This window comes from Hemitrygon akajei, chromosome 19 (genome assembly GCF_048418815.1).
Source record: "Hemitrygon akajei chromosome 19, sHemAka1.3, whole genome shotgun sequence".
NCBI classification, from domain to species: domain Eukaryota; kingdom Metazoa; phylum Chordata; class Chondrichthyes; order Myliobatiformes; family Dasyatidae; genus Hemitrygon; species Hemitrygon akajei.
Window position 1 is genome coordinate 10981187 of NC_133142.1, and position 23717 is coordinate 11004903.

The 23717-nt window shown below is 45.5% G+C and overlaps 1 protein-coding gene across 5 annotated transcripts in view; it reads right to left on the reverse strand.

Moving 5' to 3' along the window:
• The window catches only part of LOC140741739 (semaphorin-3A-like), a 232579-nt gene that overhangs the window by 172024 nt on the left and 36838 nt on the right, over window positions 1-23717 (reverse strand). For 4 of the 5 annotated variants that reach the window (XM_073072064.1, XM_073072068.1, XM_073072066.1 and 1 more), the window contains exon 2: window positions 5209-5359. In XM_073072064.1, coding sequence (XP_072928165.1) covers window positions 5209-5317 — 109 coding nt within the window. In that variant the 5' untranslated portion in view covers window positions 5318-5359. Of the gene's footprint in view, window positions 1-5208; window positions 5360-6101; window positions 6653-23717 lie in introns of those variants that run through there. The other variant, XM_073072063.1, reaches the window with a different exon arrangement.

Consider the following 23717-nt stretch of genomic DNA (forward strand, 5'->3'; position numbering starts at 1 on the left):
AAAGCCCTAGCATCCTTAATCTTTTAATCCCTTAATAGTTTATATAGAGGGCTGTGTAGACCAAGTCACTGTATGCATTTAAGACAGAGATTCGATTGGTAAGGACGTTAAAGGAAGAAGGAAACAGAATGGTGTTGAAAAAATGTCAGGATTGAATAAGAGAACTGATTCGATGGGCTGAATGGCCTAATTCTGTTCCAATATATTAAGGGTAGTGGGGTGGAGCTATATCACAAGGAGGTGTAAGGTGCTCATTCCCTCCGCTAGCCAGGTCACCACTGGGCAAGGTGTAGCACCTGCTTAGCCCCCAAATCATGGCCACATGAAGCCATGGGAGCAGGTGGTAGATGGTTGTATGACCATCTGGTGTACGTGATAAGTCCTGGCTATGCGGTCACAGATGCCAGTCAGGCAGTCCCTGAAGAGTATTGATAATGGTTGGGGTCTCCCATCTTGTAAAGACACTGCCCAGACAAGGCAACTGCAAACCACTTCCGTAGAAAAATTTGCCAAAAACAATCCTGATCATGGAGACCGTGATCATCCACGGCATACAACAAGGCACATAACGGTGATGATGATGTTATCATATGATCTGACGGCAGGTCATGTTTCTTAAAAGGAACACTTCAAGTTAAGGACAGGAAGAAAACATTACAAATGAGTTACATATCAGCAGAGGTCCTGCCTCTCAGAAACATCGCACCTCATACTGGGGGCCAAATGCTTCCCCTCCATTCCCTCTGTGTCCCCACCCCACGCCCTTAAAGCAGCACAAAGCAGGAGAACAGGAGAAGATCACAAAACAGCCCGGGGTTTCCAGTTCCATGAGCACACTGCGCTTGCTCACAGAACCAACTCTATCAAGCAAACTGCTTCTCTTTAGCATCTACCCCAGATCTCAACCACACACTTCAGGTGAACACCGGCTCCCACCTTGAGACGTAAAAGGCATCAGAAGCAGGAAGCACAAAAGGTAAAAAAAAAAATCATCCTCAGTAAAGCTGTGCAATGCTTTTGAAATAGTTTTAGAAGGTTAATGGCAGTGAATTTTAAAATCCAAAAATACACTACTCACTGCCTCAGTAAAGCAGCCAACATAATCAAAGATCCCACCTACCCTGGACTTTCACTCTTCTTCCCTTTCCCATCAGGCAGAAAGCACGTGCCACCTGGCCAAGGACAGCTCTGTCCGGCTCATATAAGGCTATTGATGGACCCCTGATACAAGGTGGATTCTTGACCTCATAATCCACCTTGCCATGACCTTATAGCTAATTGCTTCCATGCACTGCACTATAATCTGAATTTCGTTGTTTCTTTTTCTTTATACTACCTTGATGAATTGATGTGATGAAATGACCTGTACGAATGGCATTCAAAACAAGGGTTTTCACTATACCTAGGAATATGTGACAATAATAAACCAATATAACACTTACAAAGGTTGTATCTTAGCAAGGTGATCAGGGAGATTGAGAGATTGACCCAAAAAGTTCCATCCATCCATTCATCATCCCTCTCCTAACCTAGTTCCAGCTATCACCTACTAGCCTCCCTCCTCACCCCTCCTTCGCACCATCTCCCCTCTACACACTCAATCCTGATGCAGGGACTCCACAAAAAACATCGCCCACCCTTCTGCTTCCACAGATGCTACCTGACCCAGAAATTCCTCCAGCAATTTGGTTGTTTTTGCTCTCCTATCCAACCAACATTTGCTTCTCCATTAATGTCACTGAAACAAATATAACAGCACAGAAGGTTGGAATTACTCGGCCAGTCAGGTAGCAACAATGAACAGAAGAACATTTCAGATGTACGGTCTTTCTCCAAAGCTGGGCAAAGCAGGAAAACATACAAAGCACTAAAGGAAATCAGCAGGCCAGGCAGCATCTATGGAGAGGAATAAACAGTCGATGTTATGGGCCGAGACCTTTCGAACATTTTCCATTTATGTAGGTGAGACCATGTCTTCCGCTGGGTAAAACTTTGGTCTTCTTACTTAGGAAAGTATTAATACATGGCAAGAAGATTGGACAGTCGGAATGGACAGGGTATCCAATGAGGAAAGGGTCAGAATCAGAATCAGGTTTAATACCATTTGCATACGTCATGAAATTTTGTGTTATGTGCCAGCAGTACACTACAATACATAATAATGAAAACTATAAATTACCGACAAAAGTATACATTTTAAAAGTTAAATTAAATGGGTAGCGCAAAAAGAGAAGAAACAGGAAAAATAGAGACATAGCTTTCATAGGTTGAACGTCCATTCAGAAATCTGATGGCAGAGGGGAAGAAGCTATTCCTGAGTTGTTGGGTGTGTACCGTCAGGCTTCTGTACTTCCTTCCTGATGCTAGCAATGAGAAGTGGTCATGTGCTGGGTGATGGGGGTCCTTAATGATGGATGCCACCTTTTTGAGGCATTGCTTTTTGAAGACGTCCCGGGAAGGCTCGGGCCCACGATGGAGCTGAGTTCACAACTTGCTGCAGCTTATTTCAATCCCGTGCAGCACTCCACCCACACCCCCACCATACCAGACGGTGATGCAGCCAGTTACAATGCTCTCCACTATGCATCGGTAGAAATTTGCGAGTGTCTTTCGAACATAGAAATGTACAGCTCATTACAGGCCCTTCAGCCCACAATGTTGTGCCGACCATGTAACCTACTCTAGAAACTGCCTAGAATTTCCCCACCGCATAGCCCTCTATTTTGCTAAGCTCCGTGTACTTATCTAAGAGGCTCTTAAAAGACCCTATTGTTTCCACTTCCACCACCACCAGCAGCAGTACATTCCACACACCCACCACTCTCTGTATAAAAAAAACTTAACCCTAACACCCCCTTGATACCTATTTCCAAGCACCTTAAAACTATGCCCCTTTGTGTTAGCCATTTCAGCCCTGGGAAAAAGCCTCTGACTATCCACACTATCAATGCCTCTCATTATCTTATACACCTCTATCAGGTCACCTCTCATCTCTGTCGCTCCAAGGAGAAAAGGCCGAGTCCACTCAACCTATTCTCATAAGGTACGCCCTCCAATCCAAGCAACATCCTTGTAAATCTCCTCTGCACTCTCTCCATAGTATCCACATCCTTCCTGTAGTGAGATGACCAGAACTGTACACAGTACTCCAAGTGGGGTCTGACCAAGGTCTTGTATAGCTGTAACATTACCTCACGGCTCTTGAACTCAATCCCACAGTTGATGAATGCCAACACACCATACACTTTCTTAGCAACACTGGACAGCAGCTTTGAGTGTCCAATCTACACTGACCCCAAGATCTCTCAGATCCTCCACACTGCCAAGAGTCTTACCATTTAAATTATATTCTGTCTTCAAATTGGACCTTCCAAAATGAACCACTTCACACATCTGGGTTGAAGTCCATCTGCCACTTCTCAGCCCAGTTCTGCATCCTATCGATGTCCCGCTGTAACCTCTGACAGCCCTCCACACTATCCACAACACTCCCAACCTTTGTGTCATCAGCAAACTTACTAACCTACCCTTCTACTTCTTCATCCAGGTCATTTATAAAAATCACGAAGAGGAGGAATCCCAGAACAGATCGCTATGGAACACCACTGGTCATCGACCTCCATGCAGAATGCGAACCATCTACAACTCAATATATAAGTTTGCTGATGACACCACAATTGTAGGCCGCATCTTGGGTAATGATGAGTCTGAGTACAGAGAGGAAATTAAGAACCTGGTGACATGGTGCGAAGACAATAACCTATCCCTCAACGTCAGCAAGACGAAGGAATTGGTTGTTGACTTCAGAAGGAGCAGCGGACTGCATGACTCCATCTACATCGGTGGTTGCAGGTGGAACAGGTCAAAAGCTTTAAGTTCCTCGGGGTGAATATCACAAATGGCCTGCCTTGGTCTAATCAAGTAAAGTCCACTGCTAAGAAGGCCCACCAGCGCCTTTACTTCCTGAGAAAGCTGAAGAAATTTGGCCTGTCCCCTAAAACTCTCACTAATTTTTATAGGTGCACCGTAGAAAGCATTCTTCTAGGGTGCATCACAACTTGGTATGGAAGTTGTCCTGTCCAAGACCGGAAGAAGCCGCAGAAGATCGTGAACACAGCCCAGCACATCACACAAACCAATCTTCCATCCTTGGACTCACTTTACACCGCACGCTGTCGGAGCAGTGCTGCCAGGATAGTCAAGGATAAGTCCCACCCAGCCAACACACTTTTTTTCCCCATTTCCCTCCGGGAGAAGGTTCAGGAGCATGAAGATACGTACAGCCAGATTTGGGAACAGTTCTTTCCAACTGTGATAAGACTGCTGAACAGATCATGACCCGGATCTGGACCTGACTTGCACTACCTTACTTTCCCTTTTCTATTTTCTAATTATGATTTATAATTTAAATTTTTATTATATTTACTTCAGGGAGCGTGAAGCGCAGAAACAAATATGCTGTGATGATTGTACGATTATTATTATTATTATTACGATTGAATGATTATTAAAGTATTTGTACCCTTTGGTGACATAGCAATTCTTCTCTAGCTGCTGATGAAATAAAGCCACTGTTGTGCCTTCTTTGTAACTGCACCAGTATGTTGGCGGCAGGATAGATCCCTCGGAGATGTCTCAGGCTAGGTTGTATCCACCAGAGTAAAGAAGAATCAGAAGGGATATCTTTCAAAGTGATTTTATTATCAAAGTACACAGACATAACCATATTCGACCACGAGATTCCTGTAAATGCCTGGAGGAAAATGAATCTCAGGGTAGCGCATGGCAACGCATACTACTTTGATAATACGCTTACTTTTAGCTTTGAGACAACAGCCAGAAACTGCTGAAAACACTCAGCAAGGCACAGAGAGAAAAACAGTAGATTTGCAAAAAATAATTTTCCTGAAACAGATCAAAATAGATTACTAGGGCCAACGTCACATCGCTATTTGCGCTACAAGTCCTCGGAGCCCTGGGCACTACGTAAATGCAAATCTTTGCCGGTCACCTGCCGTGCCGCGCTCAATCCTTAACGCAAAACGGATAAACTCCCTGATGTACCGACAGCTAGCGCCCCTCTCAGTACTGTATACACGGAGCTGAATGGGTTAATGAGATTAAGGCTGAACCGCAATAAATAACCCAGGCTGCCACTTAATAGATTCGCTAATGAATTTGCCAGGCGCGCTCAGGAAGGTGACCCACCGTTGTACGATAGCTTCAGCCTTGGGTTGCCGCTGACTGTCCTGGCCCGGAATCCGAACCCTTCCACTGAGAGCAGCTGCAGCAAGAGGCAGTTCCACAGAAGTTTCATGGTCGGTCTCACCGTGGCGTCACACTGCGACCCGGCTCAGATCTGCAGAGGGAAAGTGAGGCGAAAGTGAGAGAGAAGCCCCAGGTGATGGAGCGGTCACAGGTGCACTTACCCGCCGCCCCGGCCGCTCGCACCCGACCCGAGAAACTAGTGGGGGAGGGGGAAATAAATGTTTCCTTCTGCAAACTAAAATCCAACCTGTTCAATTTTATCAGGACTTGGGTGAACATCTTCCTTTCACACACACGCGCACATTACATACCCACGTTGACACACAATCATACCCCGACACAGAGACACAAACCTACATATTCAGACATTTTTGCACACACATACACACCACATCCCCACACAAAGGCGCACATATATAACCACATATAAATAGCTACACACACACACACAGATATCCACATTGACACACATCCCTCACACACATAAATAACCCCACACGTCCAGGCACACAAACGCCCCATACCCACACTCTCAAGCACAGACACGCAGATGCACAAATAGACACCTACCCACGTATCTATTATCACATACAGACAGACACACACCGCATATCACACGGACAGACAAACATACATACACACACGCAGATTGACTTTGGAAAACTCGTTCACTCTCCGCGTAGCAACAGACTCTGGAATTCACTTTAAAAACCACCCAGTGACCTTTTGTTCACAGCTGAACAGGTACAAGAGTGCTTTTGGTTCCCCCCCCCCCCATCTTCTTTCTCTCACCCTTCCTAGCTGCCCCCACCCCCCAGCTCTCTCTCTGTTACCTGCAACAAACGCGAGCTGCCGGCAGTTGGACAAGACTCTGCTTTCGCTCGCTGCGTCTCCTCGCATTCTCTCGGATTCTTGGCCCGGCTTCAATTGCCACAGAAGGGAGTTAGAGCGAGACCGGCTTATGCTCAGGTCCGCCAGCAACAGAGGGTGTGGTGAAGTGTACGAGAAAGAGCAAGAGAGAAGTTCTAAAACTCCCTCCGAAGCGCTGCTGGCCAAGATACTTAACCCACCACCCCTCGCGCTTCTGCGTACAACTGTGCGCAGGAGTTGGGGAGATGTCAGATGTGTGTGTGTATGTGTGTGTGTGAGAGAGAGAGAGAGAATGCCGCCCCGTGCAATTAATTGGCCGAGTAAACACAGGGCTTCCCCTTAAACAAACAGCAGCTCAGAGGCATGTCAGGGGGTTTGGGGTCCTCTCCCCGTTCCCCATCCAATGCTGCCACGAGTTGCCCAACGCTGACCCTCGTCGTAGCATTCTTAAAGAGGGTTAAGAGGCTTTCGTTTGGCAGCAGGTTGTAAGAGTCCACAATGTGCTCTCCAGCCGTGCTTACTGCGCCGTGAGTGGAGACGAGTTTTCTATAAAAGGCCTCTCTCTCTACTCGCTGACGCTGGCGAGATCGAAGCCCATCCGATCTGCTGCGCAAATTAACCCTAACTCTCGAACCTCCCTTTCGCCAAGTCCCTCTGCGTCAGACAGAGTTACAGGACCCGGGGAGGCACAGTGACTTTGCACGCTTCTGGAAGCCAGAGCTGTGCAAGTGCGCCGTTGTGCTTGAGGGGTTTGGATGGTTTCTCCTGAAGAAGGGTCTCGGCGCACTTTATTCATTTCCATTGATGCTACCTGACCTGCTGAGCTCTTTCAGCATTTTGTTTGTGTGTGTGGGTGTTGCTCTAGATTTCCACCATCTGCAGAATCTCTTGCGTCTATGCTTTGTCCTACACACTGGGGACCTGGGGTAGAAGGAGCCGGATCGCTGACACCCCGCCCACCTGTCCCTTCACCTGGACAAGACGCTGTATCTTGTACAAACCTAATGTGAGAGGTTGAAGCCCCTGGTTGACTTTCTTAAGGGGCTGCTTCTCAAGTTCTGGCTGCAGTTTACCTCCACGCTCCTGACTTATGGTCACCCAGTACAGGGGACAGGGTTCTCCTAGTCGGTCGCTCCTGGTCCTATCGAAGATGGGCATTAGCGGAAGCAAGCGGTTGAGCAGTCGAGTGCTCTGACCTCCAGCCTGCCCCTTTTCAGGGTGTACGTTCGTGTCTGGGTGCTCTTGAAGAAGGAGCATGCGATCTCGATGGCGGAGTTCCGAGAACGGTGGAACCCCCCCCCCCCCCCATGAGATTTTGTAGATGAATGTTCTGCAGATAATAGTAGTTCAAATTTGAAATCGTCAATAATTTTGTGAACTCCCGATTGTTGTACCATTTTTTTGTGTGAATAAACTTTTGCATGTTTGTGATTAAAAAAAAGGCTTGGAGATGAAAGGCAGCGACGGCAGTTTTGGGAGTCACAATTTTACAGCACAAATACGGGCCATTCGGCCCATCTCGTCCTTACGTTAACGCCTTTGCCCGCATTAGGTCCTAATCCTTTTACTGCATTCCTACCCAAACAACTACTCGTTAATATCGATTTTCCTAACCTGGCAATTTCTCCCCCTCCCACTTCTCTCCTCCATTCCGGCTCCGCCTCACCCTCTTCTTTTCTCCTCACTTGCTTATCACCTCCCTCCGGGCCACTCTCCTTCCCGATCAGATTCCTCCTTCCTCAGACCTTCACCCATCACCTCTCAGCTTCCCACTTCACCCCTCCTCCCAGCCACCCACCTACCCCCACAGCTGGCTTCACCTATCACTTGCCAACTTGTACTTCATCCCCTCCCCCCCCCCCCCCCCAGTTTCTTATAGGGCTTCCTCCCCTCCCCCACCCCTCTTATTCGCACTTCTTCCCAGTCCTGATGAAGAGTCTTGGCTCTTTATTGCTTTCCATGCATGGGGGGGGGGGGGGGGGCGACCTGCTGAGTCCCACCAGCATCTTGGGCATGTTACTTGCTCCTGATTGTATCTGTTTCTCCCACTTCCTCCGGGTGGCTCACTCCATATACAGAAGTATATGCAAGTAGCGGGAGATAGAACCATCAAAAGGGATGACACCTTCTTCATTAAGTCCATGGTCAGTTAAGCAGGAAGTTGGTTTATTGTCACATGCACCAAGGTCTTGCACACCATTCACTCAGATCAATTCATTACCACAGTGCGCTGAGGTAAGATAGTCACAGTGTGCAGAATAAAGTGTTACAAAGAAGTATGGTGCAGGTAGACAGTGAGGTCAAGAATCCATCTTATCATACTAGGGGATTGTTCAATAGTCTTGCAGTTGTGAGATAGAAGCTGTTCTTGAGCCTAGGGGTAGGTGCATTCAGAACAGACTCAATGGGCCAAAGGGCCTAATTCTATCCCTACATCTCATGTCTTTTGCAATTTCTGTCTGATGGGAAGGGGGGGGGGGAGAAGAGAGAATGTTCAGGGTGGAAGGGGTCTTTGATGATACTGCCTGTTTACCGAGGCACCGAGTGTAGATGGAGACCGTGGAGGGAAGCAGATTTCCACAACGTGCTGAGCTGTGTCCACTCGACAGCAGGTTTTTGTAGTCTTGGGCACACAAGCTACATCAAGCTGTGATGCATTCCAGACAGGATTCTCTCTACGGTGCAATGGTAAAAGTTGGTGAGGGGTGAGTGGGACGCAAGCCTCCCGAGTCTGTGACCGCCTCATATTTGCTTCCTCTGACCCACAGGAGAGACCTCATCCTCATCCGGAGGAATCATCTTCAGCCCTAGGGCCTGTGTGAGAGGATATTACGGATAAATGGCGGGCAAGCAGAGGTGTGGATCTTTCAAGTGATTCTGAGCTGGATTGATCCTCATTCAGCAATGCAGTGGGCAGGGGTGGGTGAACGAGTCCTAGCAAGCCATTAGATTAGCTTTATTTGTCACATGTTTGGGGAAACAGAGTGAAAAGCATCATTTGCATCAATGACCAACAGCCCGAGGTCATGCTGGGGGCCAGGCCGCAGGTGTCGCCATGCTTCCACCAGCAACAGAGCATGCCCACAGCTTCCTAACGCTACCCCAAACATCACTGGAATTTGGGAGGAAACCCACACGGTCACAGGGAGAACACAAATTCCTTACAGACAGCTCTGTAAATATTGCGCTAGCCACTACACTACGGTGCTGGTAGTGGCTGTCATCATGTCTAGCTCCCCCTACAGGACTTGTGCTTTCTCTCTGGTCGCTCCTGCTCTTCCTGCTATCAAGTCCTGCACCGTACAACACCAGTATTTTAGAGACCCTGCCTGGAGTCCTCCGGAGCATACACAGGGCTGGCTTGTGGATTTCACTGTTTCCCCTTCCTGGGGCTCACAGCTAATGGCCCAGGAGGCTCGCGTTCTCTACCTGTGAGCCCTCAGATATTCCACGAGCTGTACCCCTCCCTGAATCACCGGCACAAACCACCTCCCCAAACCAACTCCCCCACCCCGGCCCTCAGCTTACATGGGGCTGCAGGTCCAGAAGAGGATGTTGGTACTGCTGGTCCCTGTTGGTGCAACTCCTGCACTTACTGCTGCTGGGGTTCACCATGCTTCTGCTGGTATTGACCAACTCTGCTGCTGGGGTTCACCATGCTTCTGCTGGTATTGACCAACTCTGCTGCTGGGGTTCACCATGCTTCTGCTGGTATTGACCAACTCTGCTGTTGGGGTTCACCATGCTTCTGCTGGTATTGACTGTGATCCTGCTGTTGCTGCTCCTGCATTTCCACAGGTGCTGGCATCCACCCTACTGGTATTGGAAATCACCCTTCTGGTACTGATCCATTCCCCACTGTGCTGGCATTAACCCAACCGGTGCAGCTCTACACCTGCTGTTCCCAGCGTTAACCCTGCAGGTGCTGGCATTAATCCTGTTGATGCTGGTATTAACCATGATAGTACAGATCTACACCTGCTGGTATCATTCTGTTCCTACTGGTGCTGCCCCTCATGCTGCTGGGACACCCATGCCCATTGCTCCTGATCCTTCTGGTCACAGCATTGCTGTAGTAGTTTCTGTAATGCTAGAACAGGTCATCTCCCTCACGACTCTGCAGTCAGAGGAAACACAGCACCTGGGCTCCCACAGCGATCCAAAAGCTCAAACTCCAAACTGGACAGAGACCAACTCCTAACATTGCCAAAGTAACATCTCAAAACAAAACCATGCAAGGGGTTCCCAGCCTGGGAAGTGTGTGCGTGTTCAGCATTTCCCTGTCAGCCCTTGCCCCTCCACGTACACACACACTTACATTTGTGGTCAGTGCATAAAAGCACAAACAAAAATAGTGCCATTGCCACTCAAATTCAAAGTCAATTTATTATCAAAGCACATATGTCACCATATACAACCCTGAGATTCACTTTCCTGTGGGCAAACTCAGTAAATCCAAGGCCATAATAGAATCAATGACAGACGGCATCCAAAAGGACAAACAACCAATGTGTAAAAGACAACAAACTATGCAAATACAAAACTAAATAAATAACTAAATAAGCAAGCAATAAATATCAAGAATGCGAGACGGGGAGTCCTTGAAAGTGAGTCTATAGGTTGTGGGAACATTTCAATGATGGAGCAAGTGAAGTTGTGTGAAGTCATCCCCTCTGGTTCATTGATGGGTAATAACTGTTCCTGAACCTGGTGGTGTGAGTCCTGAGGCTCCTGTGCCTTCTTCCTGATGGCAGCCGCGACAAGAGAGCACGACTTGTGTGGTGAGGGTCCTTGATGATGGACTCTGCTTTCCTGTGCCAGTGCTCCGCGCAAATGTGCTGAATGGAGGGGAGGCCTGATGGTTGAGGGGTAATAACTGTTCCTGAACCCATAGGTCCTAAGACTCCTGAGATGGTTCAGAGTGGCTTTCTCCAACCATGTGCGTCTGCAGAAGGATCCTTTTCTGTGATCGTTCCACACAGAGCCTGACCATGGGCTGCACTGAGCATCAGTTCATCCCTCAGCATACCCTCTTGCAGCCTGGCCTGAGCTGGTCCTCAGAATTCCCTATTGAACATCTCACCACACTGGAAGACCAACAGGTTTCTGCCAGGCCAATGGACTTCAGTCAGAGTTGACGTTCTTCCAGCAGCATTTGATGTCCATCTCGGTGTACGTCCCCGAGAACAGCTTGTAGATCGGAGGGTCTTCTATTAAACAGCTGCTGGGGATGAACTAGTACATGGGCCTTTGCATCGGTCTCCATATCCACTTAGCAAATCCAGAGTCTGCAAAGAAGTTGGGTGACAGGTTCTCCTCCACTGAGAGCAGCGTACATTAAGCTTAGTATGTTGTCTGGGAGGAACCTCTCACTGTAAGGTCTTAGTAATTCGTATTTGGTACACTCATTTTAGGAACTGCTTCTTCCCCTCCACCACCATGAATCCGCGACCACAGTAGTGTAGTGGTTATCCCCATGGTTTACAGTACCAGTGACATGGGTTCAATTCCCACCGTACCCTGCAAGGAGTCTGTACGTTCTCCCTGTGACTGTGTGGGTCACATTCAGGTGCTCCAGTTTCCTCCCACGGTCCAAAGACATATCAGTTGGTAGGTTAATTATTCATTGTAAATTGTCCCGTGATGAGGTCAGGATCAAATCGGAGGATTGCGGGGCGGCACGGCTCAAAAAGCTGCGGAGCCCTTTTCTGCGCCCGTATCGCAGTATTAAAGAACACTCCCTCATTACTTTCGTTCTCTTTTCAGCACTCCTCAAGGGATTGCTTGGTCATGCTCTGAAGCAATGCGGCTAAATGGAGATGGAACTGAACACTTTGCATGGTTTTAGGTTCATGTACCACTCCCGGACGCACACATAAATCTCAGTTGACGCTGCAGTGCCAGGGACGGAGTGTTTCACTGTCAAAGACATCATTTCCCAGATGACACATTAATCCCATCTGGACTCCTCCACCATACAGCACGAAAGTGCTGAACTGTTATCCTCAATGTTCTGATTAATATCTATGCCTCAGTGGAAATCACTAAAGTAGATTATATCTGGTTGTTATCTGATTACTGCTTGTGACAGCTTGCTGTGCACATCGGCCATTTTCCTTTCCTACTCAGAGGTGGTAATACACTTAGCAAGATGCACAACAATCCCTTTATGCTCAACACAAAACATCCCCACTCTTTAGTTTAGAAATACAGCAAGGGAACACCCGTCTGGCCCAACAAACCCCCAATGCCCAGTTACACCCATATGACAATGGACCTACTAACTTGTGTGTTTTTGGAATGTGGGAGGAAACATGAGCACTTGGAGGAAACCCCCGTTATCACAGGGAAAATTTACAAACTTCTTACAGACCGCAGTAGAATTGAACCCAGGTCACTGGCGCTGTAAAGCATTACACTACCCCGCCACCTCTTCTCTCTCCCCCATTACCATGGTCCTTTGTGTGTTAAAATTAAGCCCAAAGCGAAACTCAGCTGAGAATTTATTTTCTTAAATCTCACTTGGTAGAAAACAGTACTTAATTCTTTAAAATATTCACACCCGCAAAATGCTTAAGAAATGAGAAGAATTTGCAGCTGTACCTCGAACACATTGATTTACACTGGAACAGCCAGACTGCGATTGTACTGTTAGCTCCCCCCAGATGTTTCCAATAACCTCCACAGATGTGGACACAACATCAAAGATGATTTTTTTTTTAAAAAAGGCCATGCACCTTGAGACTTGCAAAGGAATTATATGCTGTGCATCAAAGTGGTGAGAGAATCACAGTTCAGCCGGTCCCTATAACAGAATGATCTTCCTGATCACTGCAAAGTCATTGCTCTACTTATGATATTGAGGATGAGTAGAGGCTGGGGACTAATCAACAAGATGCTTTATGCAACTGGATTGCTGCCCCTCTGCGTTCTCCACAGTTGTTTGGCTACAAGACTGCCAGACTCACAAGAGAACAAAGTAGAGGTCAGGGATCTGACCACACAAAGTGTCAGACTAGCGACCACTGGGAAATCTTTATTCTTGCTGCAGATGGTTCTTAGTTTCTTTATACAGTAATGACACTTGGCTCGGTTTCCAAAAAGAACAAAATCTGAGTCATTTAATGCATTTAGGCTTGGTCTGGTGAGAGTCCACAGAAATGAGAGTGAGCATTTTTTTTAAAGGGATGACATCAGGAAGCACTTGTTTATTCCAGAGCTAGTGAACATTTGGAAAATTAATCCTGTTAAAAAGCAGAAGAGATTGGAGTCCATTGAATTCAGCCCACACTGATCTGATCTTCTGTGTAGTCCCATCCTTCCAAACCCTTCCCATCCATGTACCTATCTAAACTTCTCTTCACTGTTACAATTGAACCTGCATCTACTACAACCACTGGCAGGTCATTCCACACTTGAACCCTTCTGAGTGAAGGTGGGTGGGGAAGGTAAAACCCATCTCCTTGAAATGCAGTATGACAAGAAAGAACTCCTGCTTTGATTGGGGTGTGTTTGCAGGCAAAAGGACAATCTCCCCTCTTGTAATTGGTATTTACCAATACCAACTCACATCTCCACAAACAGATCCTTCGAATCCCTAGTGGGCAAAGGAAATGCTTCAAAGATGTCACTAAAATTGGCCTGAAGAAATTCAACATTATATCTAAAAACTGGGAAGCCATTGCACTCAATAAGTACAGCTGGAGGAAATCTGTTCAAGAAAGTGCTGAGGCACATGAGAATGACCTCCGCTGTGCCACAGAGAACAACCAAAACACCCAACCGCTAACCCTTGGGGACTTCAGACACCTGGTCAGATATATTAGTCTGTGGCATAAAAAGGTTGGGAACCTCTAAACAAACACTTAATCTTGCCCAAACTGCACCAGAATATGTGGATCCTAGTCTGGCCTCTTATAGGCACCCGAGGACCCACCAACAGACAACCCACTCGGAAAATATCATACTCTACTCGAGTGATCATACTACAACTGTTATTCTCATTCACTAACATTCGCCAACCATATTATTCACTGATATTCATCCCTCTTAAGTCATGCAGAATAAAGGCAGCAACTTTATAGAATCTACATTCTTTAATTGTCTACCAAAAGACAAACTGAAACAGAAGCAAACCTATCAGTGAAGTTAACTACATGGGGCAAGGAAGTCAAAACAACTAAACAGAAAAACATAATTTCCTTCCATTCCCTCCCTCCTCACCTACCTACCCACCCTCTCACCTGGACTCACTTTTTTTTCCTGCCAGCTTCTGCTCCTCCCACTTCCCCAAACCTTTTTATTCTGACTTCTGCCCCCTTTATCTGTCCTGATGAAGGTCTCAGCCTGAAATGTTGACTATTCAATCTATTCTATAGATACTGCCTCATCTGCTGAGTTCCTCCACAGTTTTGTGCCTGTTACACCACAATACACTGTGCCGTGATATCTTAGTGCTAGGAAGCTCGCAAGTATGTATCTTGCTCATGGACAATATCAACTGTGCCCAAGATATCCCCTTAGTTTATAAAAAAAAGATAAAAGATAACCTTTTTGTCACATGTACAGCGAAACATACGTGACATGTGTGGTTTGTGTCAGATAAAATTAAATCATCGTGGCTTTTGCTGGGCAGTCAGCAATTGTCGCCACACTTCCAGTGCCAACCTAGCATGCCCACAATGTGCCACCCCTAATCCACAAGTCTTTGGAATGTAGGAGGAAACTGAAGCACCTGGAGGAAACTCACATGGTCACGGGGAGAACATGCAAACTTCTTACAGACAGCGGCGGGAATTGAACCCCAATTTACAGCTAGCACTGTAAAGCACTGCTCTACCAGCTAAGCTGCAGTGCTGCCCCCTAATGGTACTGGAAGACAGTCAACACCCCGAGAACATGAGCCTGGCCTGGAGTTCACTCCTGTAGTGTGGGCCAGAGAGGAAACATAATTAGGAAAAGCACAACGAGGGTCGACAATATTTGAGGGTTTGATTAGCTAATTCCAACCTCCATTCAACTGGTGAATGACTGAGGTAGTTCTGAAGCACAAACGCTGTAGCTTTCTCTATATCATCCAGGCAAAATTATCTTGCTTTTATTGAGAGGAGTTGCTATGTTTTTTTTTGTACATTTCTTTGTCATCTCCATTGTGGGTACAAACCTCCACACCTTCGAGGACATCTTCAATGGCTGTGCCTCACAAAGGCAACATCCAGAATAAAGGACCCTTACCACCCAGCCATGGCCCCTTCTCAATACAACAATTAGAGAGGAGCCTGAAGACCAACATTTTAGGAACAGCATCTTCCCCTCCACCTTCAGATATCAGAATAGTCCACCTTACTATTCAACTTTTGCACTATTTGTTTGTTTTTATAACTGATAGCAATTTTTAAAAACTCCTGCACTGTACTGCTGCCACAAAACAAATTTCACATCATCCTCATTAATGCAAATATCTAAACAGCCAATCATGTGGCAGCACCTCAGTGCATAAAAGTATGTAGGCATGGTTGAGGTTCAGTTGTTCAGACCAAACATCAGAATGGGGATGAAATGTGATCCAAGTGACTTTGACCGCGGAATGATTATTGGTGCCAGATGGGGTGGTTTGAGTATCTCAGAAACTGCTGATCTTCTGAGATTTTCATGCACAACAGCCTCTAGAGTTTACAGAGAATAGAGCAACAAAAAAAAAATCCAGTGAATAGCAGTTCTGTGGGCTAAAATGTCTTGTTAATGAGAGAGGTCAGAGGAGAATGGCCAGACTGGTTCAAACTGACAGGAAGTTGACAGTAACTCAAATAACCACACATTACAATGGTGAGCATCTCTGAATGCATAAAACGTTGAACCTCGAAGTGGAAGGGCTACACAGGCAGAGGACCATGGACATGTACTCAGTGGCCTCTTTATTAGTTACAAGTGGTACCTAATAAAGTGTCCTCCAAGTGTATGTCAGTGTTAAAAAGAACTGATTTTGATTGTTAATTCACTTTTCTTCCTAAATTGATTTTGGTGTCTATACAATTGTGTAATGGCTTCCAGGCTGCCTTATCCCAACACAACTCATTGGCTTGAATCAGTGTCATTACTGGAACCTCTGCAAAAGACTCACCATCTCATTCTCAGAATCATGTTTAATATCACCAGCATATGTCATGAAATTTGTTGTTTTTGCGGCAGCAGTACAATGCAATACAATGATAGAAAAAAACTTGAATTACAGTAAATATATATACATTAGTTAAATAAAAGTAAGTAGTGCAAAAACAGAAGTAAAAATTAGTGAGGTGGTGTTCATAGGTTCAATGTCTATTCAGAAATCAGATAGCAGAGGGGAAAGAAGCAGTTCCTGAATTGCTGAGTGTGTGCCTTCAGGTTTCTGTACCTCTTTCCTGATGGTAACAATGAGAAGAAAGCATGACCTTGGTGATGGGGGTCCTTAATGATGGATGCCATCTCCTTGAGGCATCGCTCCTTGAAGATGTCCCGGAGACTACGGATGCTCGTGCCCATAATGTAGCTGACTAAGTTTACAACTCTCTGCATCTTATTTCGATCCTGTGCAGTGCCCCCCCCCCCACCCACCCCATACCAGACAGTGATGTAGTCAGTTAGAATGTACTCCTTGAAGTTGGCAGGTGGTTCATGTTAAAAAAGAGCCACTACAACCGGTCTCCCTAATCTCTGGGTCACCGTGCAGCCAATTCTTACTGATACACTGCCACTAATTGCTACACAGAAGCACAACAAAACAGTGGCCCAATCCTGATGACTTTGATTTGATCTTTCTCACAAATTGCCTAAATTACAGTAATAAGCAAGTGCATTAGGTGCAGAGCCATCACTGTGTCTGCAGTTCATCTGCTCAGCTGCTTCCCTATGAACACTGCCAAAACCAGAGCAACTCAGCACAACATTCCTTTGATTTTCCACAACATCAAGCCAAATCCAGCACAACTACAAGCCCACAGACTTAAAATCCGGCTAACATCTTATCACCCAGTGCAGCATCATCACATAGTTCTCTGCACAGGACAATTAAATGAAAAAGATTCAGTTCATAGTCGGTGGCAAATGCAAAACTGGCCATTCATTGAGAAATGGACTGCTCAGTGGAATTATTGAAAACACTCTGGAATTCACTCTACCCCTTTAAGAACGCTTCTTAAAATTGATGTCTGTTGCCAAGCTTTCTATTTCTTGTAGCTCAAGATCATGATCTAATTTAATTTAATTTTATTTATTTATTTGAGTTACAGCGTGAAATAGGCCCTTCCAGCCCTTCACGCCGCACTGCCCAGCAATCCCCTAATTTAACCCTAGCCTAATCGTGGGACAATTTACAATGACCAATTAGCCTACCAACCAGCATGTCTTTTGGACTGTGGGAGGAAACAGGATCATCCGGAGGAAACCCACATGGTTACAGGGAGAATGTACAATCTCCCTACAGGCAGGAATTGAATCCGGGTCGCTGGTACTGTAAAGCGTTAGGCTAACCAGTATGCTACCGTGCTGCCCCAGTTAGTTTGTGAACACTCCTCAGGGCATTCCATGATAATTTAAAGGCAAGGATTTATCTCTGTTATAACTTGTATGAATGGATTCAGAAATAATTGGACGCTGGTCACCGTAAGGTGTGCATTTACATGATGCCTGTCTCGTTCCTTTTGGGACCTTCCACAGCCAATGGTGCACCCCTAAAGTAGTGCATGTTCTGACATGAAAATGCATGCCACCAAATGCGAGGTTTATTTTTGAGCTGAAAATGGGAAAGTGCACAGAGAGAGTGATGGGGAAGAGAGTATTTATGGATAAACCGATGGACCAGCCCACACAGAATAGTTCAGGAATGCAGCAGGTCAGGCAGCGTTGATGGAGGGCTGTGTTCGATCATAAGGAATGGAAAGGAAGGGGGCAGAAACCAGAATAAGAAACTGGAGAGGGGCGGAGGAGTACAAGCTGGCAGGTGAGGAGATGTTGATCGACTGACAGATGGAATGGCAGGTAATGAGACTAAGTGAGAATTGATTCGAATAATGGGTGAACATGAGAAATAGTCACACAGTTACACAGCACAACCCACCCATGCTGACCAAAATGCCCGTCTAAGCTGTTCCCATTTGCCTGTGTTTGGCCCATATCCCTCTGACCTTTTCCTATCCATGTACCTGTCCAAGTGTCTTTTAAATGTTCTTGTACCTGCCTCAGTCACTTCCTCTGGCAGTTCATTTCATACACCGACTGCCCTCTGCATGAAGTAGTTCAGAGTCAGGTTCATTGTCATTGACATTAGTCATGAAATTTGTCATTTTCTATCAGCAGTACAATGCAGGCAGAAAAGACATACAAGTTACCATAATACATAAATGGTGCAAAAGAGGACAGGGAGGTAGTGTTCATGGTTTGTTCAGAAATCTGATGGCAGAAGGGACCAAATTGCCCCTTACATCCCTTTTAATTCATAGCCACAAGAGATTCTACAGATGTTGGAAATCTTAGCAACATACACCAAATGCTGGAGGAACTCAGCAAGTGAGGTAACATCCACAACTTGGATCCACATCAATTTGCCCATTGAGGTAACTGGTCCACAGCAGATGCCATCTCGTTGGCTTTTCACTCAACCCTGGACAACAAAGATGCACGCATCAGGATGCCTTTCCTTGGCTACAGCTCAGCATTCAAAATCATCTTCCCATTCAAAACTAATCAATTAGCCTCAGGACCTCCTTTGTGTAACTGGATCCTCAATTACCTCACTTGCAAACCCCAGTCAATTCGGATTGCCAACCACATCTCCTCAACCATGGCCATCAACACAGGTGTACCACAATGTTGGGTGCTTAGCCTCCTGTTCTACTCGCTTTACACCTACGACTGTGTGGCTAAGCACAGCTCCAATGCCAAATTCAAGTTTGCTGACAACACCACTGTGTTGACAGCAAAGGTGGCAACAAATCAGCATATGGGAGGGAGATTGAAAATCTGGCTGAGTGATGCCACAACAGCAACCTCTCACTCAATATCAGCAAGACCAAGGATCTGATTATGGACTTCAGGAGAAAGAAACCAGAGGTCCATGAGCCAGTCCCCATCAGAGGTGGAAAGGGTCAGCAACTTAAGGCACATTTTAGTCACCTTCACTTCAAGGAATAGTCCTACACTGCTCAACCTCTCCCTACAATTCAGAGTCTGGGGTCCTAGCAATATACCAGTAAATCTCCTCTTCACTCTTCCAGCTTTATGAAGTCTTTTCATCTACAGAATGACCAAAACTACTCTTTAATCTAAATGCAGCCTCAGCAAAGTCTTGTACAACAAACAACTGAGAGGTGAGTGAAAGGTGGAATGTGCAAAAGTGAGAACTGGCTAGACCAATGGATCAAATCAAGATCTGGCTGTACAGTGGGCTAGATAATATGCAGTGACACGAATACAAGGACTGACCTGGTGGAATGGTTAACACTCAATCACGGATGAACAGATTTAGACCACAAGATATAGAAGCAGAATTAGGCCATTTGGCCCATCAGGTCTTTTCTGCCATTTCATCATGGTTGATCCATTTCCTGTCAACCCCATTCTCCTACCTTCTCCCCGTAATCTTTCACACCCTGACTAAACAAGAACCCATCAGCTTCCACCTTAAATTCACCCAGTTGCCGCGCCTCCATGGCAACCTGTGGCAATGAATTCCACAGATTCACACACTCTGGCTAAAGAAATCCCTCCTCACCTAAATGAACGCCCCTCTATTTTGAGCCTGTGCACTCTGGTCCAAGTCTCCCCACCAATGGGAACATCCTCTTCACAACAGCTCTATCCAGCCCTTTCACCGCTCAACAGGTTTCAACGAGATTTCCACGCCCCCCCCCCCCCCAATGCCCCCATCACCCAGGTCATGCCTTGTTCTCATTGCTACCATCAGGAAGGAAGAACAGAAATATGAAGGCACACACTCAGCAATTCAGGAAAAGCTTCTTCCCCTCTGCCATCGATTTCTAAATGGACAATGAACCCATGAACACTTCCCCACTACTTATTTTGTTTCTATTTTTGCACTACTTATTTAATTTAACATTTTATATATACACATATATTTATTACATACACACACTTCCTGTAATTCAGTTTTTTCTTTATTTTTATGTATTGCATTGTACTGCTGCCGCAAAGACAAATTACTTTCACAACATATACCGATGATATTAAACCTGATTTTGGTTCTGATTCTAAATTCCAGCAAGTACAGGCCACGAACCTTCAATCGCAGCTCATTTAAAAGCTTAAGCCAGGTACAAGAGGGATGGGAGGATTAAATGCTTTTTTCTTCTCATGGAGAGTGGTTACGATCGAAAACTTATTGCCTGCAGGAAAAAATGGAAATACAATCAATCACCATCTTTTCAGAATGGAATTTGTGTAGGCACTTTAAGAGTGAATAATATGCAGGAGAGGGTGGGGGAAGATAAAACTGTTTGGAGTCACGTACATTAGGTTGAATATGCTCTAACAATTTGGTGATGTGATACTTCCAACAAACTGATTCATAGGTATGAAATGGCTGTTAAGGTGACCGAAGAGTGGGGGTGGGGGAGGAGGATGCCCCAGCTAACCTGTTCCCGGGGCTGGCAGAGACAGCTAGACATGGGTCCTGGAGACGGGCAGCGAAGGTTTCTGTGCTGGTTGGCAGCCTGGCAATGTTCAGAGGGCATATCTGAGGGGGAGGAGGATTGTCCCAGCTAACATGCTCCAGGGCCTGGCTCAGATAGTTATCCATGGGTCCTAGAGATGGGCAGCAAAGGATTCTGCCCAGGGCTGACAGCCTGGAAATGTTCAGAGAGGAACGTCCAGGCCTGGGCAGCTGTGGAAAAAGAACACAGCGTCCATGGACAACAGAGATGTTTTGAGACCACTGGGCTCTGCGGGGGATTTCAATAACAATGGGAATGTGTTAATTATGGTTTGTCTAATTTTTAAGTTTGGGAAGTGATTATATAATAGAAATGTATTTTGAATTCATAGTAAATGTATTTTTATAAAAACATTTAATCTCCTTTACCTTAATTTATACAGGTGAGGCAGATGCTCATTTAATGTAATGCTGTTACTTGTCACATAATTCACAGTGTCTATTTTGCCTTATCTACTTAAATGCCCTGATTTGTTTGCACTTATCTCATGTTAAAAAGAGAAAAGCCTCAAGGAAAATCAGGTGAGTTCCAAATCCAACAGCAATCTGACATGGCTGATGCATTTTTTTTCAAATTTAGCCTAATCATATTCAATAGAAACCACATTTGCCCATGTTATTACCTAAACATAGGAATTATGAACTCTGCTCTCTGTTAAATGTCTTGGTTTGATGTTTTGAAATTGATGGAATGCATGTGAAATGTTCCATATCATAACATGATAAATATCCGATTCTATCAACTCCAATGGATAGGATATGCTGCCCCCAAATTCCTGTCCAATGTCACCAGCGTAAGATTAACTGAACTTGACACACAAGTTCTATTGCTTTACATAATCAATAGAGTGTTTATTAAAAGGGATAAAGAAAAAAAAAGAGCAATCAGACCTCTTTAAGAAATAAGTTTGGATGATCTGGGCACTCTTAAACTCAAGGGTTTAATTAATGTACCTGTCACGCACAATTCAGTCACAGCGCAGTTGGCTATGCAATACTGCCCGTTCATTCCTTTGTGCTAATTGTGTTCTGATCACACAATGCCATCTGTGAGAAGGGAGCCCACATTCCTTGAGGTCAGTGAAGATGAACAGATACTCCGAGAACGGAGTGTCCCAGGGAAGTGGATCGCATCAATAGATTTGCTGCATTGAAGTGAGACTCCAGATTCATTGAGTTTAGAAGAATGACAGGGGATCTCATTGAATTCAGAATCACAATTAAGTTAAATATCACCGGCATAGATCGTGAAATTTGTTAACTTTGAAGCAGCAGTACATTGCAAAACATGATAAATACAGAAAAAATGCTGAAATAAATACATTACTCATGTATAAAAATGGTTAAGTTTAAAAAAATGGTGGTTGTGACGCATCCAGTGTGTGGTAGTGTACTGGGTAGTGCTTAGTGCACTCAATTTCAGCTTCCACCGCTGGCTAGCAGTCTTGCAAAAAGGAGAGCTGAATGTGTCTCTCCCTGCCAGTATGTAGCCTCTCCAACAAGCAGCCTCAATGTAGTTCCTCCTCGCTGGTGACACAAGGAAAATGAATTCCTTTCAGACTCAGGGTTACAGAGGACGGAGAGGAGGTCTGGCCCCTACGCACTTAGCACACAGGCCCACCAGTGTGTGGACATGCCCGTGTGCTCATGAACCAGTTCACCAGCTGTGGGTAAGTAGCCCCATTGCCTTGTGGGTTGCCTCAGGAGAGATGAAGGCTACAGGAGTAAATCCAGAGTGGACTGAGTGGCATGCCAGACTCGATGGGCCGAATGGTCCAGTTCTGCTCCTTGGTCTTATATTATAAAAATAAATGCTATTTGTCCACTTAAGGGTCTGCATAAACTGAGATGAGCAAGGGTAAGTTACAAACAAGATATAGAAAATTACAGATATGCAATACCACTTTAATTAATTGTGATCGTTTGCATAAGTCAGTTGACACATCGATTCCTGGGGAGAGAAACAGTTGATGGAACTCGGTAGTGCAGGGGCAAAATTCCACACGTGGCACTCCCATCCACAGTGTAGAATATAGTGATGAGTCACTACTTGTAAACAAAGACGTAAAGTGAAACTCAAATTAAAAATAAAACCTCATATCAGAATCTAATTAAAATGACTCAGTCTAAAGCTGTTGCAAAATGGTGTTCCAAGGACCTTTGGCTAACTGACCTGTTGATGGTTATGTTTTGTCATCAGTTTGATTTAAAGAAACACCATTACCTGTGACTCAAAGAACTTTTCCAAGTTCAATCCATATATATACACCATGTGTTTAAAAAAAATGTTGCCCCTCAGGTTCTTATTAAATCTCTCCCCTCTCACCTTAAACATATGCCCTCTAGTTCTTAAGTCTCCAACCCTGGACTGGGCAGCATCTCTCACACTGATCTTGGCAGGATCTAAATTCTGTCTCACTGATTCCTCCTACACTGATTTTTTTTTCAGGATTTTAACTTCACTACTCAGCAAAAGGTACAACCTCTCAGTCATACAAAATGCTGGAGGAACTCAGCAGGCAAGGCAGCATCTATGGAAAACAGTACAGTTGACATTTCAGGCCAAAATCCTTCAAGCAGAACCTTTTCTTACTTCAACCCCACCCCATAGGTGCTGCCTGGCATTTTGTTCAGATTTCCAACATCTGCAGATCTTCTCGTTTGTGATTTGATTACCTTGTTTGTGATATGGACAGGATAGGAATGGAGGGTTATGGGCTGAGTGTGGGTCAGTGGGACTAGGTGAGAGTAAGCGTTCGGCACGGACTAGAAGGGCTGAGATGGCCTGTTTCCGTGCTGTAATTGTTATATGGTTATAACCTCTCAGTCATGACCACCTGCATACCCTGCCTCAGTTGTTGGGTAGAATCTCTAA